The 16,316-nt window shown below is 43.9% G+C and overlaps 1 protein-coding gene across 3 annotated transcripts in view; it reads left to right on the forward strand.

The window, feature by feature from the left end:
• The window catches only part of Lgi1 (leucine rich glioma inactivated 1), a 43,741-nt gene extending 40,041 nt beyond the window's left edge, over positions 1-3,700 (forward strand). For all 3 annotated transcript variants that reach the window (XM_051146417.1, XM_051146416.1, XM_051146418.1), the window contains one exon: positions 1,769-3,700. In XM_051146417.1, the coding sequence (XP_051002374.1) occupies positions 1,769-2,604 (836 nt within the window). In that variant the 3' untranslated portion in view covers positions 2,605-3,700. The remainder of the gene's footprint in view (positions 1-1,768) is intronic.
• Positions 3,701-16,316: the final 12,616 nt, after the last annotated feature.

Consider the following 16,316-nt stretch of genomic DNA (forward strand, 5'->3'; position numbering starts at 1 on the left):
CCTTTATTGTTATTGAAGAAGCACCAGCCCATGGCAATACTCAGTCCTCTTTCACTTTTCACAAGGGTTCCCTGCCTTTTTATTTTTTCCTATAGCCAGTGTCCTAAAGCTCCAGGTCAACTGGTCTACACAGCAAATACTTCCAGGTCAACCAGGGCTACATAGAGAGACCTTGTCTCGATAAATAAACAACACAAAGATGCTGGTAGGCCCATGTTTGAATTGCAGCTCTGTCTTTTGACAGCAGAACTTAGCCCCTCTGAGTCTAGTTGAGTGTGATCATCTAGAAAAAGAAAGATGAGCAGGCATGGTAGTGTATACCTTTGCTCTTCGCATTTGGGGAGAAGAAGGAAGAGATATGAGAGTTTGAGTTTGAGGTGAGCCTGGATACCATATAGCAAAACTGTCTCAAAAACAAACAGATCTCTCTCTCTCTCTCTCTCACACACACACACAGACACACACACACACACACAGAGAGAGAGAGAGAGAGAGAGAGAGAGAGAGAGAGAGAGAGAGAGAGAGAGAGACAGAGAGAGAGACAGAGAAAGAGAGAGACAGAGACAGAGACAGAGAGACAGACAGAGACAGAGAGACAGACAGAGACAGAGAGAAGAAAAGGAAAGAGAACATTTCTCTCAAGGTTATTGGAATAATTTAATATTTTGATAAAGCCTATGTTCAGAAATGCTAGTTTTTAATTACAATGGGACAAGTATATCAGGGAAAAATAAGGCTTTCTGAAAGGAGAGGAAAGAGTTCAGGCCATACATGTATTTCCTAAATGTCTAGAGCAGATTGGATGTGACATGGCAACTTCATTGTTCATAACAAGGCCCCATGGCTATAAAGGCTCAGAACCTGAGAACACTGCTGCTTTAGCCCTGGAGACTAGTTTATTTGCCAAGGGTATCTCTCCTTTTAGGTTGATTTCTGTGAAAATTTCTAGCCCTCATCTGTGTATTTACACCAGTGGTTTTTAACCTTCCTAATGCTGTGATCCTTTAATACAGTTCTTCATACTGTTTTTAAATTATCTGTATTATCTATAGGCCCGGCTAGCAATCAATCAAGACAGTGACACTTGTTATATTTTAAAATAGCCTTAGTTAACTTGGGGCAGGGCAGATACCAATCCTCTAAACTACTTCCCATAATGGGGCAGGCATGGGATCCTTGTCTCAATCCCATGCCATCTGCTTCCAATAACTTCTACCAAGCTACTCCCATCCATAATCCCAAATACTTGCTAATGTTCTTCATCTGGGCTTGATTCTCCATCCACGACACCAGCCATGTGCTTCTCCTCCAACTAACCCATGGCGGCCTTCCTCTCTTCACTCCAGGTCGCTCTCCTTTTTCTATGTGGCAGTCCTTTTTCTTCCCAGGAATCCTCTCTTTCCTAGCCCCACCTATCTCCTTTGCCCTGTCCAGTTGGGATGGCTTTTTATTAAGCAAAAAAGGTAGGTGACACAGACAGCAAACAGTAATTAGCATCAAAATACATCAGACCATCCCCCAACATCTTCATGTTGTGATGACCCCTCCAGCCATAAAATTATTTTTCATTGCTACTTTATAAATGTAATGTTGCTATTGTTATGAATCATAGTGTAAATATCTGTGTTTTCCGATGGTCTGAGGTGACCCCTGTAATAGGGTTGTTTGACTTCCCAAGGGATCTGGATCTATAAGTTGAGTTTACATTGGTTTACGTGTTCCAAAGAGGATGGCCACACCTATAACGGTCTCATTTCTTCTTCTTTAGGCACGTCCACTGTGGTGTGCAAGCCTATAGTCATCGACACTCAGCTCTACGTCATTGTGGCCCAGCTGTTTGGTGGCTCTCACATCTATAAGCGAGATGGCTTTGCAAACAAGTTCATAAAAATCCAAGACATCGAAGTCCTCAAAATCCGCAAACCCAACGACATCGAAACATTCAAGATTGAGAACAACTGGTACTTTGTTGTTGCTGACAGTTCCAAAGCTGGGTTTACTACCATTTACAAGTGGAATGGAAACGGGTTCTACTCCCACCAATCCCTACACGCGTGGTACCGAGATACTGACGTGGAATACCTAGAAATAGCCAGAACACCACTGACCCTCAGAACACCTCATCTAATCCTGTCCAGCAGTTCCCAGCGCCCTGTTATTTACCAGTGGAGCAAAGCGACACAGTTATTCATCAACCAAACTGACATTCCCAATATGGAGGATGTGTACGCGGTGAAGCACTTCTCCGTGAAAGGTGATGTATACATTTGCTTGACCAGGTTCATTGGTGACTCCAAAGTCATGAAGTGGGGCGGCTCCTCCTTCCAGGACATTCAGAGGATGCCGTCGCGAGGCTCCATGGTGTTCCAGCCTCTTCAGATAAATAATTACCAATATGCAATTCTTGGCAGCGATTACTCCTTTACTCAAGTATATAACTGGGATGCAGAAAAAGCCAAATTTGTCAAGTTTCAGGAATTAAATGTCCAGGCACCCAGATCATTCACACACGTGTCCATTAATAAGCGTAATTTCCTTTTTGCTTCCAGTTTTAAGGGAAACACACAGATTTACAAACATGTCATAGTTGACTTAAGCGCATGAGACACCAAATTCCATGGCTGCCATCGGAAACTTTCTGCAGTATGTGACCTGGATGAAGAGCTCAATGCATGATGACTCTTCTCACCACACTTGCAGAGGAATGCCTTTCAACATTGAGACTGCTAAAGCCAATACTACCAGTATCACCATCCTTAACTGTCCAGTCCAGTGGTGTGGGAAGTTACCTTTTATAAGACAAAGTTTCATTATGTAACTGTTCTTTGCAGTGAAGATGTGTAAATAAGCGTTTAATGGTATCTGTTACTCCGAAAAGAAACATTCATATGTACTTTTCCATTTATTTATTCACGTGTTCAGAAACAACTGCCAAATAAAATGTTTACATTTTCTTTCATATCCCAAAGGTAATTATTTACAAGAGCTATTTGATTCTTGTTGATTGTATGTTGAGGAAATAGTTTTATACAATAAGATTATATTTGGATCAAGGATTTATGGTATGAATATTGAGTAAAGATTTAAAAATGAAAATAATTTCCCCTAATTTGTAAACATGTTTATCTGGGTTCTAGCTGTGGATTTTGAACACTCAGAACTCACAACTTTTAGGGACATTTTCAGGTGAAAGGGTAACACATTTAAATGAGAGGGAGAGAGTTTGCCTATTCTGTTAAGACTAACCTGTAATGAGGCAGAGGACCATCCTGTCCCATCTGATAGCCTGGGCAAAAAATACCACTCAGTCATTTTCTAGAAGAAATTTAATGTTTAGGATTGAGTAGCCCCTGATCCAGGACTTTCTAAATATCTAATTCTAGCGTCAGTTGGCAGCTGGTAGATTGTCACTTTATGTAGAGCACTTCCTGTCATGTGCTGGCTCTGGAGGCCTCCCCTAGCTGCCAGAGGACACTTTGCTTCTAGACACTGGTTTGCTATAACTGACCTGCCACACAGTGCCTACAAGGCTCATGCTTGATTTTTCTGGACTCCTGCTTCTGGATCACTTGAGTCATTAGCACCTAGCACAATGCCTGTGATGTACACAGTAGGCTGTCAAAAATTGCTTTACAGAGGCTGCAGATATAGTTTCATGGGAACATACTCGTGTGTGGCATGTGTAAAGCCCCAAGTTCAAACCCCCTCCCCCGGCACCAAACAAACAACAAAAAAACCTTTTGAAAAAAATGTGTCTCATTCCTTCTTTTATAATAACCTCCATGTGCCCTTCTGACCCACCTAGTACTTATTGGATACTTGTTAAGTATGTAGTGAGGTTGAGGGCAGAAAATACAGGAGGAGGGTGGGATGCTTGCCCACTGTAGCCTTAGAAAAAGAATGGGAGCAGGCTAAAAATGCAAAAACATCTATAGTGTAAAACAATGAATGTGAAGAATTGTCTGAAAAATTCTAGATCTTTAAGTACCGTGGGAATAATAAGTGTGACTTTGGGGGAGCTATGTTCTCTGTTTGACTTAAAGGGAAGATGCAATTTCAAAAGGAGGTCTGTGGGGAAGACATTGCTGGCACAAGCTGGTGTGTGTGCTGCCTTTACAGAGGGCTTCTGCTCTTGCTTGTGTTCCCCTCTGGGTAGAGGGAGGCAGACAGCAGCTCCCTGTGGCCAAATAAGGCTGATAGACTGAGACATCAGGGGTCTCCATCATAATCACACAGTCTTCAAAGAGGCGACACTCTGGATGATCTTGGCCAAGGATGGGATTTTAACACCCATATAGAAGGGATGTTAGGTCTGGCTTCAGGAGGAGAAGAAAGCTTAACTACTGACCCTTCACTGGCCTTGGACTGCCTCTTCCTTCGTTCTGATAAGCCACATCATATGCTGCTGGAGGACACCTGCTTTGTACAGTCTGGGTTAAAATCGAGCTCTGCCCTGCACAGGCTTTGCAAAAGGCAAGGAATTTAGCCCACCCCAGCCCACATCTTCACTTGTAAAGATGGATAATAAAACTACTTCCAAGGAGGAGAGAAGGATTACATGAGAAAGCACAGGAGTGGCAAATGATATTTCCCAAATATAGGCCCTGCCACGCTCACCATGTTCTGTGAGACCGTACCCCAAATTCATTAAGAGATAGTATCTAACTCATCTGTCCTTCATCTGAATAGTTGGTGACTTGTTTGTAACTCATTGAATATGGTGAAAGTAATACAGTTTGGCTCCCATGCTTGTAATTCATTGAATATGGTGAAAGCGATGATAGTTTGGCTTCCGTGCTAGGTCATAAAAATCATGAACTCTTTCTCGCCTTGTAAATTGGGACACTTGCCTGCAGAGCCCCTAACAGCTGCATAAGAAGTCTTACTAACCAGAGGCCATTGTTCTGTGTTGAAAACCAAATCCCACGGAGTAACCACCTCCTGGTGCTTTGGTCAGCAGGCCCAGCTGGTGTCGCCGCCAACAGCCATCATCAACCGCCAGTCCTGCGAAGCCTACAACTCCAGACCCTGCTGTCAAGTTTCTACCAGACATCCGATCTTCTCACCAGAAGGGCAGCCATTAGAAAGCAGCAAGCCATCCTCAATATCCCCGCCCGAATTCGTGACCCGGACTCTATGAGCATAATAAAGTGGTTGTCTTAAATGGATGTGTTTGGGGGTGATTTGTTGAACAACTGCACTCGTCAGAAGGTAGATTCAGCACTTGGAGGAGAAAGGCCTGAGTGAACACTCTCCACACAGTAGTTACTTGGCAGGCTCCACCCCCGGCACATTGCACACTTTTGCATCACACTCTAACTTTTAAAGGACCGCTACCTTTCTCAGTGCAATGTAGGTGTCCTTACCTTGTACTGAGCACTGTTCCAAGATGCAGAGACTCTCTCTCCATCCACAGACTGGTGACCATGTGATGTGAGTAATTTACTTTAAAGCCTGAAACACCGAACAGGGAGGTGAGTTGGTTGAATTGGGACTGTCATCCCAGGCCTGTCTACCTTCTGTCATTAAGGTGTTATCTTTCAAAAATTCCCTCACCAACCTCTGTGTGGGACTGTCAACAGGGCAAGAAAGGAACTGGGAGACAGGGAAAATAAACTTAAGACCCTACTGAGGAACAACTCTAGCCTCCTCTAGCCACAGATGACTAGCCCCGGGTGCACTCTCAGCCCAAGTATGTGGCCCAGCAGTTAGCTTTCTTGGATATTTGGAACTAGGACAGCAGAGGTGAGGACTTTGAGTACAGGCACCAGGTTTGCAAGGGGATAATCTTAAATTGTGGTTTCTAGAAGCAGAGAGGTTTGCCTAGGGGGGTGGGGGGAGCAGTGTAGGGATGGGGAGAGTGTTGGGCAAAGCTAGATGCTCGGCCTCAACATCATTGGAATGAGGACTCATCCCGTGAGGACTCGAGAGCATGAATTGTAACACTGGAGCACCACTTCTCAGATAACTTTAAAAGACATTTCAGATGACTAAGGATAGTCCTCTAGAGAATGGTACACATAAGCTGTCATTGACCATTGACCCCAGTAGCTGTGGGATGAGCATGTGGACTGGGAATGGGAGGCTTGGTGGTGTACCAGGAGCCTATGCCACCATGATAGTGACTAAGGGACTGAAACCACCATTTCTGAGCAGTTGTCATGGCCCATGCCCCAGGATGCTGGCTGAAAGAGTGAGATGAGAAGCAGGGGTGAAAAGCTGAACAGTGTGTGGGAAAGAATAGAGGAAAGGAAGGTGTAGGAGGGACAGAAGGGAGGGGACAATGGAAAGAGAGTCAGGTCTGGAGGGGCAGTGCCAAGGTGGGCTTCCTGACAACCAGACTGTGTAAGTCTTTTGTGGGAGCATTTGTTGGGGGGTTGTATTCATGAAGTCAACATCTGGAAGGAAGGAATGGAGGAAGACTTAGGCAGAGGGACACGGTGCCAGCAAATGTCTCTGACATCTCTGTCTCAAGCTCTGGGACTGATATGTCTCTTTTCAGTTGTCCCAAGCTGGAGCAAGAGAATTCATTTTTACAGATATATAATTTCCTTAGATAGGGAAGAAAGCTATTTCTGGAAAGAAATATGGACTCGGTGACATTGCTGCTTAGCCAAAGCCATTCTCAAAGATACCAACCATTGAGGCTGGAGAGATGGCTCACAGGTTAAGAGCACTGGCTGCTCTCTCAAAGGTCCTGAGTTCAATTCCCAGCAACCACATGCTGGCTCACAACCACCTGTAATGAGATCTGGTGTCATCTTCTGAAATGCAAGTGTACACGCAGCCAGAACACTGTATACATAATAAATAAATAAATCTTTAAAAAAAAAAAAAAAAGATACCAACCATCAAAGCCCATCTTCTCACTGCACTCCTTGAAGCTAGAAAAATAAGTCCTGTATTCCTGAAAGAGCATCATGGCAATTCAACATGTCCACCTCTGAAGGGAGAAAGGGGGAAAGGAATGGGAGAAGGGAGGCAGTTGCCTCATCTCAAGAGATCAGGAGATCTGGTTGTGCTTTCTGACCCCAATTATTATCTGTAATACTTCTATAACCATCCAGTTCTCTCTCTCTCTCTCTCTCTCTCTCTCTCTCTCTCTCTCTCTCTCTCTCTCTCTCTCTCTCTCTCACACACACACACACACACACACACACACACACATACACACTTTTTATTTGGATCACTTTGAGAGATTTATATATTGTTATAAATTATCCTCAACTGGCATGGACCACATGATGACCACTGCTGCTTGGCAAGATGCCAGAAAATTGGCATCGTGGACCATAGTTCTCCAGCATCCTTTTACTTTCATCTTTGATGATTTTCACTATGGGTTATGGGAGTTTCCTTGTGTCTTTTTTCCTTTGGGAAATTTTGTATGGGCTTTGGTAGAGGATGGTAATGTATATAACAGCAACCACTCTAAACAAAACAATTCTTCAGGAAAAAAGCCAACTCTGCCACCATGAGGCCATATAGGATGATAACTCTGCCTACTCCTACATAAGAATCCCCACTGTGTCCCCCATTTGCACCAGGAATAGGAAAGTTAAAGATTTATTAAGTAAAAGATGGTTTCAGGAACTCTTAGGCACTTACACCTGATCCCAAGGGTGAACACACACAATGGAGAGAAAAGATGGGTTCAGACCCAGGCTCTGAGGCCTTGGCAGGTGAGGATGAGTTCAGGTAAGAAGCACAGAACAGTGCCAACAGTTGACTCCCTAGGTACTTGAGTTACAAGGATGAACAGCAAGATCTGGTGTGCCCCACGAGGAGCAGAATCTGTTAAGAAGTTAAACTGGCTTCATCCCCCTCTGCCATGTACAGGAGATACATTTTAAGACTGAAGATGGCATGGCATATTGGGAAAAAATTAAACTATCAGGACCTTCCCTCTGGGGAGTGTATGAGAACAGGCCCACATTGTAAGGCTGAGGCACATAAGAACACAATAAGGAAACAGCTCAATGGTTTTACCAAGGGCAAGGGTCATAACCCAGTGTGCCTTACATGTGGTTACTTGTTGATAGAGCCATCTTTGCTAGAAGACTTCACATCCCCAAGAGTCAAGATTGTGTCCTAGGCTCCAATAGCGCTTCCATGTCATTTTACCTGAACTTTAAGCTCCAAAAACAGTGCTACTTAGTGGAGGGCCCATAAAATGGGCAGAAATGAAATAGCTGAAGCCCAGCTGCTTTGGCCATTCCTATTTGTACAGCCTCATACCTTCCAGTTTGTTCTCAGCCCCACAGACAACTCTTCCTGAGGAGTAGCCATGATTCAAAAGCAAAGTGGGCAAAAAGTTGATAGCAGTGCTTTCAAACATCTATATCTTTTGCTATAGTCATCCCGGAGAGAAATGCAAACCCAAAGCAAGCTAGTCAGAGGTGCCCAAGGAGCTTCCTCCCAAGCTGAGGAGAAATCAATATCACCAAAATTGTGCCTCAGACATTGAAACCCTTTCTCCTTCACTTCTTTTACCCTGTGCATCCATATATATTTAACAGTTATAAATAAAATACCCATATCATAGGATGAATCATTTTGTATTTTAAATATAACAGGTGAGCTTACTGGGTACTGACTATGAGCCCAGCTACTATATTAAGTGCTTTTTCTGGATCATCATCCCTTCCTCTATAATTCTAAGATAGTGGTATTGTTTCACAGATAGGAAAGTGTTTAGAAAGACTAGATAACTGGCTCATGGTCATTTAGTTGGTTAAGAAACAAAGAAAGATTCTCACTTGGATGGAATCTATCATTGGTAACATTTCAGGAACTGCTTGAGGACAAAATCTAAATTAAAAATTCAGAACTCTGAAAACTTCCAAATACGCAAGCATACTTCAGGATCTGAACGTTTCCAGTAACACATTGGTAAGTGTAGTGGAAGTTTTGGTTTCTTTAAAAACTCAGTTATGTTAACATGGTTTTTTGTTGTTGTTGTTTTGCTCCCAAGTGTGGGATATGGGGCTGCATTAGTTTAGCTACAGCTGATACTTGACTCTTGTGGGACATGGTCATTGCCAGCTCATAATAGCCTCATGCAGCTCAGAGAGGAGCATGGTCTTTGCCATTTGGGATAGTTGAACTCTGAGGACTCTGAGAGGGTGTAAATATCAGAGCCCAGAGAGAGGAGGCAGGAAGCTTCAAGGAGATGGATGGAGGAGGAAGAAGGCTGCTGGTTCCTTTGCTGTTTGCTGGTTAGCTGGACTGCTGGATATCTTGACAATTGTGGTTGGTATTGCCCTAGAGAACCCCATGACCCTACTCAGCCAGAAGAAGTAAAGAGGTCTACGCCCCTGTCCCTTCTAACCTTCTTTCTCTTCTACCTAGTGTTGGGGGGTTTGTGGAAGGGAAGTAGAGGTATAGGAAACCAAAATAAATTAGATTAAAAAAGTAGCTCCTACAGGTAAGTTTCATACTTATAGATACAACAAGTTCAAGTTTATTGAGAATGTTTATTAAACACCTATTATGTGAAGTGCACTGTGGTGGGTGATACAAAGAAAACAAATTGAGCGAAAGTTATCTCAATCCTTAAAGGATTTATAAACCTGCTAAGCTTATTTTCAAAACATGGGGAAATAGGTCCTTTAAGAGCCTGACTGGCCAGGCAGTGGTGGTGCACATCTTTAACCCAAGCCCTTGGGAGGCAGAGGCAGGCAGATCAGCCAGCCTGGTCTACAAAAGGGAGTCCAGGACAGTCAAGGCTACACAGAGAAACCCTGTCTTGAACCCTCCACACAAAAAGAGTCTGACAGAGGCTGGGCGTGGTAGCACATGCTTTTAATCCCAATACTCAGGAGGCAGAGGCAGGCAGATAGCTCTGAGTTGGAGGCCAACCTGGTCTACAAAGGCGAGTCCAGGACAGCCAGGGCTGCGCAGAGAAACCCTTTAAAACATAAAAAAGAGTCTGAAAGAGATGGAGATGGTAACCATGTCTTCCAGGGACTCTTTGGTCTATAGGCCAATTCTGTTGCTACCCTTAATATTCCTCTTTCTGGAGCAATAGCCAAGGTGCTGACACATGTTTTACAATTAAGCAAACCTGAGCTTATTTCTCAGTGTAGCTCTTTACTAGTTTTATGATCATAGATTAGTTAATTAATGTTCTATAAAATAAGAATAACGATAATGATAGGGAAATTGGTAGATTAAACCTAAGCTTCTTAACTATCCTACTAAATGGCTACTCTTTTTAAGTATACCTATTTTTTGTGATTAACATTTTACCTCTCTCTCTCTCTCTCTCTCTCTCTCTCTCTCTCTCTCTCTCTCTGTGTGTGTGTGTGTGTGTGTGTGTGTGTGTATGTGTGTGTGTGTGTGTGTGTGTGTGTGTGTGTGTGTGTGTGTGTGTGTGTGTGTGTGTGTGTGTTGCACATGTGGAGGTCAGAAGACAGCCTATAGGAGTCAATCTCCTTTTACCACATAGGTCATAACGATTACATTCAGGCCATCAGGCATGGCAACAGGCACCTTTATCCACTGAGCCATCTCTCTGCCTCTTAACTTTCTGTGTGTGTGTGTGTGTGTGCGTGCTCACGTGTGTGTGTTGTGCATGTTAGTACATGTGTGAGAATGACACTGCACATGTGCAGAGGCCAGAGGAACAATTCCAGGGACCAAACACAAGTCATCAGACTGGCACACAGCACGCTCTTTCACCCACACTGAGCCTTCTCTTGGGCTGAAATGGCATCCTTAAAAGGTCCATGTTCCATACAGCTAACAGTTCTGATTGAGGCATGCATTGGACCATTTCAGTTCTCTCTCAAGTTTGGTATTGGATAACTGTATAGGAAGGTAAGGGGAAGACGTCTACATGTGGTCTCATCCTTCTCCGTGACTACTGAGGATCTATGTGGACTTCTGGAAGAGGGGATGAAATACAAACCCAGGAGGTTCTGCCATTACAGTCAGTTAGACTTACTGAGAGGAGAGGACTGGCATCCAGAGTGAGGAGCCGGCAGCATTCTTGTGTTCCAACACAGAAAACAGCAGGACTGTGATTCCCATGGAGGGACTTTGGCCACTGGGAAATTACTTCTATTTTAATAGAATTGCTTTTGTTTGAATGCGGCCAATGGTGTATCAGTGAAGAGAACACTCTGTGAAAAATAAGCTCTTCAAACTTCTGTCTCCCTTTTGTGCCAATAAAAATCAAATGTGTCTGAACGACAAAATGAAGCAACCCGCCACAGTCTCTGTGAGCAACGTTATGCTCAGAAGTGATGTGTGCTTTACTTCTTAAGAAGACACACTGTGATCAGTATGTAGATGAGGATAGAAATGAGCTCAGGAGAGACTTACTTCGTTCTAGCTTGTACAACTATGGCTGAGTTTCCAAAATGAGCTTATGTTAGTTTCACGCAGAAGTGTTCCAGTGAGGAAAAGTAGACTCCCATCTCCTGGCCTCATATCCCATCCACGCTTTCAGTGGATGTATCAAAATTATTGGGATTTTTTTCCCAAATGCACATGATCGTGTCTCTACCCCAGATTCTGATCTCTGGGCTGTCAAGGCTGTAAAGAGTTCTTTTGGCTACATTACAGAAACTTAACTAAGCTAGTTGAAACGTGACATACACTATCTTAGAGTTATTATAACTATGAAGAGACACCATGACCAAAGCAACTTCTAGAAGAAACAGTTTATGTTTTCAGAAGTGTGCTCACGACCATTTGGTTGGGAGCATGGCAACAGGCAAGCAGGTTTGGTGCTAGAGACGTAACTGCGACCTTACATCTTGAGACAGCAACCACAACACAGAAAAAGAGAAAGCTAACCTGGAACACCCTGGACTTTTGAAACCTTAAAGCCCACCCCTAGTGGCATATCCCTTCCAACAATGCCACACCTCCTAATCCTTCCCAAGCAGTTCTACCAACTGGGGACCAAGCATCACACCTATAAGCCTATGGGGGCTATTCTCATTCAGAACCATGCAACCATGTGATATTTTCATAACGCTGCCATTCCTTGCCTCTTGAGTCTGCTTATTTCTGTATCTTATTTCTTTCTCCTAAGTCTTCTCTCCTCCATAGTGGAGAGACATTCACAAGCAGCCCCAGCCACTGGTCCTGCCAGGTTAGCAACACTTAGAAACCACTTTTTTCGTCTGTAGTTAAAGCAAGATCCCAGAACTGATGCACATTGGTCCAGTGCTAGACCTGACAATCATTGTGGCTAATGAGTAGAATTCTCCCGTTGTCCACTTTGGGCCATAATGCTTTTTCCTAAAATCTGTGGATGAGGACTAGATAGGCTATAGGGGACTTTAAAATGATTTCCAGGAGTTTTTATAAATAGACAGGGAATGCTGGAACAAACAAGACCAGATGATGTCACTGGTAGGAGATCTGACCTCAGCTTTCAGAGCTGGATGCCCAGGCCATGTCTTGTAAAGTGTCTAAAATCTCTTCACTGGGAGGTTTCAAAGCCTGTGCTTAAGTGGCCTGTCAGTCCTGGGAGAGGAGCCAGTGTTCTTATATCATGTTCTGGTCTGCTGCTGCTGAGCTCTTGTTTCAGATGACTCTCCCTGGCAAGGGCAACACGGCAGCCTTGTCTCTGTGCCCTGAGATTAAAACCTTCAGTCCAAGCAGGAGGTGATGGCACACACCTTTAATCCTAGCACTTGGGAGGCAGAGGCAGGTGGATCTTTGTGACTTCGAGGCCAGGCTGGTCTAAAAAGCGAGTCCAGGACAGCCAAGGCTACACAGAGAAACCCTGTCTCAAAAAAACAAACACAGACAAAACAAAACAAAACCGCTAAAACCTTCAGACCTGCCTCATAGCCCAGACTTGACCTTCTCAACCTAGCCTTCCTGAGGACATCTAGTCATAGTCTGGAACTATCTTAAGCCAAAGCTCAGAAAGAAGAGTGCAACATCAGTCATTGCCTTCACTTAATGTCCTGATCTTGGCATCCACAGAATCATATACGTCTTATGTCATAAAAGCTAACAGAACATGGACCAAAGAGATGGCTCGGTGGGTACAGATGCTTGCTGTCAAGCCAGATGGGCTGAGTTTGATCCCCAGGACCCACATGGTAGAAGGCGAGCACTGATTTCACAAGTCCTCATCTCACCTCTACACACACACGTACCTCCTCCCATATGCATATAGATAGATGGTACCAAAAGCTAACTAAGTATATCAGCCTATACACACTGGGCCTGTAACTTCAAAGAATGAGACAAAGGGATTTTTCATTTTTCTTTGGAAATGTCTCCTGGTGGATTTGGAAGTTGACACTCTGGGTTTAGGAACCTCCGGAATAAATAGTCACATCCCAAGGAGCAGTAGGGTGCCAAGAGTGCCAAGTCTATGGTTGGGAAAGGTTCCTCCAAAGCTCTAGGCACACTGAAGTGTCACCTAGAATAGGATGCTTAAGTGTTTTTTAACTCAATTATTTAAATAAAATATTTGAACTGGATCGGACTGCCCTAAAGCCCTTTCCAATTCCAAAACAGTCTGTAGCTCTCTGTTGTAGAGGGTTGGCAGGGTGGAAAGGGGGAGGACAAAAGAAACTTAGATGTTTGGACAACCGTGAGGACTGAGCTGATTCTGCAGAACAGCTTGTTGAGGTGCCTGGGATAAGGCTACATACAGAACATGCCCATTTCCTGCTCGCTTGGTTCTGCCTGGTTAGGGATCTGCAAGCAGCATTTGGTAAGTTGGTGTTTGACAGGTGTGACATTTAACTCGCCAAATGGGAGGTATTTTTAGCACAGAATCACCAAGGTTTTGAGAGGAGAAAAAAAAAAGACTAGTATTTGGAATAGAGTATGAACAGGCAGACATACAATATTAAAAGAGCAAATAGAAAAATCTCTTTCACAAGATGCTCATGTTTGCCTTCATTTTTTACCACAGAGACTGAGTTCTTGACTATTTCCTAAAAGGAGGTACATATGTGTGTAGAGATGAGACGAGGGCTTGTGAAGTCCTGGGGATCGAACTCAGTGCATCAAGCTTGGCAGCAGGTGTCCATACCCACCAAGCCATCTCTTTGGTCCATGTTCTGTTAGCTCTTATGACATAAGACGTATATGATTCTGTAGATGCCAAGACCGGGAAGCCAACATTAATTGAAGTCAATGACTGATGTGCAGAGAAGGCAGCTCATGCTGCCCTTACCATAGAGAGTCATCTGAAATAGGAGCTCAGCCAGGAGCAGAACAGAATGTGACACAGGAACGCCAGCTCCTTTCCCATATCAGCATCACTCTCCTCTATAGTTCCTAAAATGCAGTCTTCCACTTAACGCAGTAACTAACCTCCGGCTTGTGTACATTTCAGATGGTCTAAATGGACCTGTGGTCAGTGGGCTGAGAATGCTGATGATTGAGGTAAATTCTGAGAATTACTTCTGCCTGAGCATTTACCATATATAGGATATGTGCCAAATATTTTCCACACATTTAGTCATTTAATTATTGCAGTAATGTGATTGCTCCTGCAGTCCAGAGAAGAAAATGAAGGTTCCAGATCTAGGGACACAAAACATAGCAGAGACCATCGTGAAGCAGCGTTCTTTGTTTTGGGGTTTTTTTAAAATTAATTTATTCAGATTACGTCTCAGTTGTTATCCCATCATTTGTATCCTCCCATTCCTCCCTCCCTCCCACTTTCACCCTATTCCCCTCCCCTATGTCAGTCACCGAGGGGCACCTCCTCCCCCACTATATGATCATAGGCTATCAAGTCTCATCTTGGTAGCCTTTCTATCCTTTCTCTGAATGCCTCCAGGCTTCTCCACCAAGGAGAAGTTGTCAAATATGGGGCACCAGAGTTTGTGTCAGAAAGCAGGGTTCTTTGAACAAGTGAAATGCCTTAAAGCCTGCACACCTGCATAGAGGACTCCCATGACCCAGTCTGCTCTCCTAACCTTGCTGCTAGACAGTAAATGGAGGTATTGGGCTCACACAGTGCCATAACTTTTACTTCCTGTGAGTCTTTCCCTAGAAGATACTACAGGATTTCCTTCCCCAAAATGAGGAACAAACCAAGAAAGAGAGGGACATAGGATCAGAATTTGGAAAGTAGAATTCGAGGAAGATGAAAAGCAGGGGAGTTGTGAAGGTTATATGGAAGATAGTTTTAAGATTTCTATTTTAGGAGCTGGAGAGATGGCTCGGCGATTAAGAGCACTGGCTGCTCTTCCAGAGGTCCTGAGTTCAATTCCCAGCAACCACATGGTGGCGCACAGCCATCTATAATGTGCTCTGATGCCCTCTTCTGGCCTACAGGTGTACATGTAGGCAGAGCACTGTATACATAATAAATAAATAAATCTTTTAAAAAATATTTCCTTTAAAATTAATTTGCTTGTTTGTTTGTTTGTTTGTTTTTGTACATCCACATGCCCATGCGTGGAGGTTAGAGGACAACTTGTAGGAATTGGTTGTCTCCTTCTGCCATGTCGGTCCCAGGATTGAACTCGGGCTGTTAGGTTTGGCGGCAGGCACCTTTACTTACCGAACCAGCCTGCTGAGCCTAGCTCTGAGATTTCCTTGCAGGTGGCAACTGCATAGTAATGACCATGAAGGTAAACATGAATGGAGGCTTCCTGGTGGGGGTAGCTCCCCAGGGCTAAAACGGAAGTGAGAGATGATTCATATCTTGCTGTGGTTGTCCTCTAGGAGGACCTGAGAACCAGTGGATTCACAGAAAACTTAGCAAGTAGCAAAATGAAACAATTATTAACTTTGGCGGAACAAGTCACGAAAGCAGAAAAACTGAGCAATAATTAATAGGGGGCTAATATTTATATATTTGCAGCTCTAAATGCAGAGTCTATGTGTGTGTTCGTGTTTACATATGTGCGTGTGTGCATACCTTCCCATGTATGTATGTGTGCACAAGTGCACGTGTGTGTGTGTGCGCGCGCACGCGTGTAGGCCAGAGGGCAATGTCAGACATCTTCCTCGAGTCTCTGTTATTGTTGAGACAGAGTCTCACTGACTGACCAATAAGCCCAAGGGATTCTCCGGTCTCTGCCTCTCCAGCTCTGGGTCCCTGGGCAGGGCTGTCAAAGCTGGGTTTTCTTCTTTCACAGAGATTCTGAGCATCAAACTCAGGTCCGTGTGCTTGTGCAGCCATTGCTCCAGTCCCTATATATATTTTTTATTTAACACTAACAAAACTTAAGTAGAAGCTAACATTATGGAACAACCACTCCAAGCTACTGGAACTGCTCCTACAGTGTAACCCATTCTGTCATTTCATTTGCCCATGTGCCCTTATTACCAACATTCTGTCAAGCCAGGTAGCTTACACCCATCTCCTGAGG

This window comes from Acomys russatus, chromosome 5 (genome assembly GCF_903995435.1).
Source record: "Acomys russatus chromosome 5, mAcoRus1.1, whole genome shotgun sequence".
Lineage (NCBI taxonomy): Eukaryota > Metazoa > Chordata > Mammalia > Rodentia > Muridae > Acomys > Acomys russatus.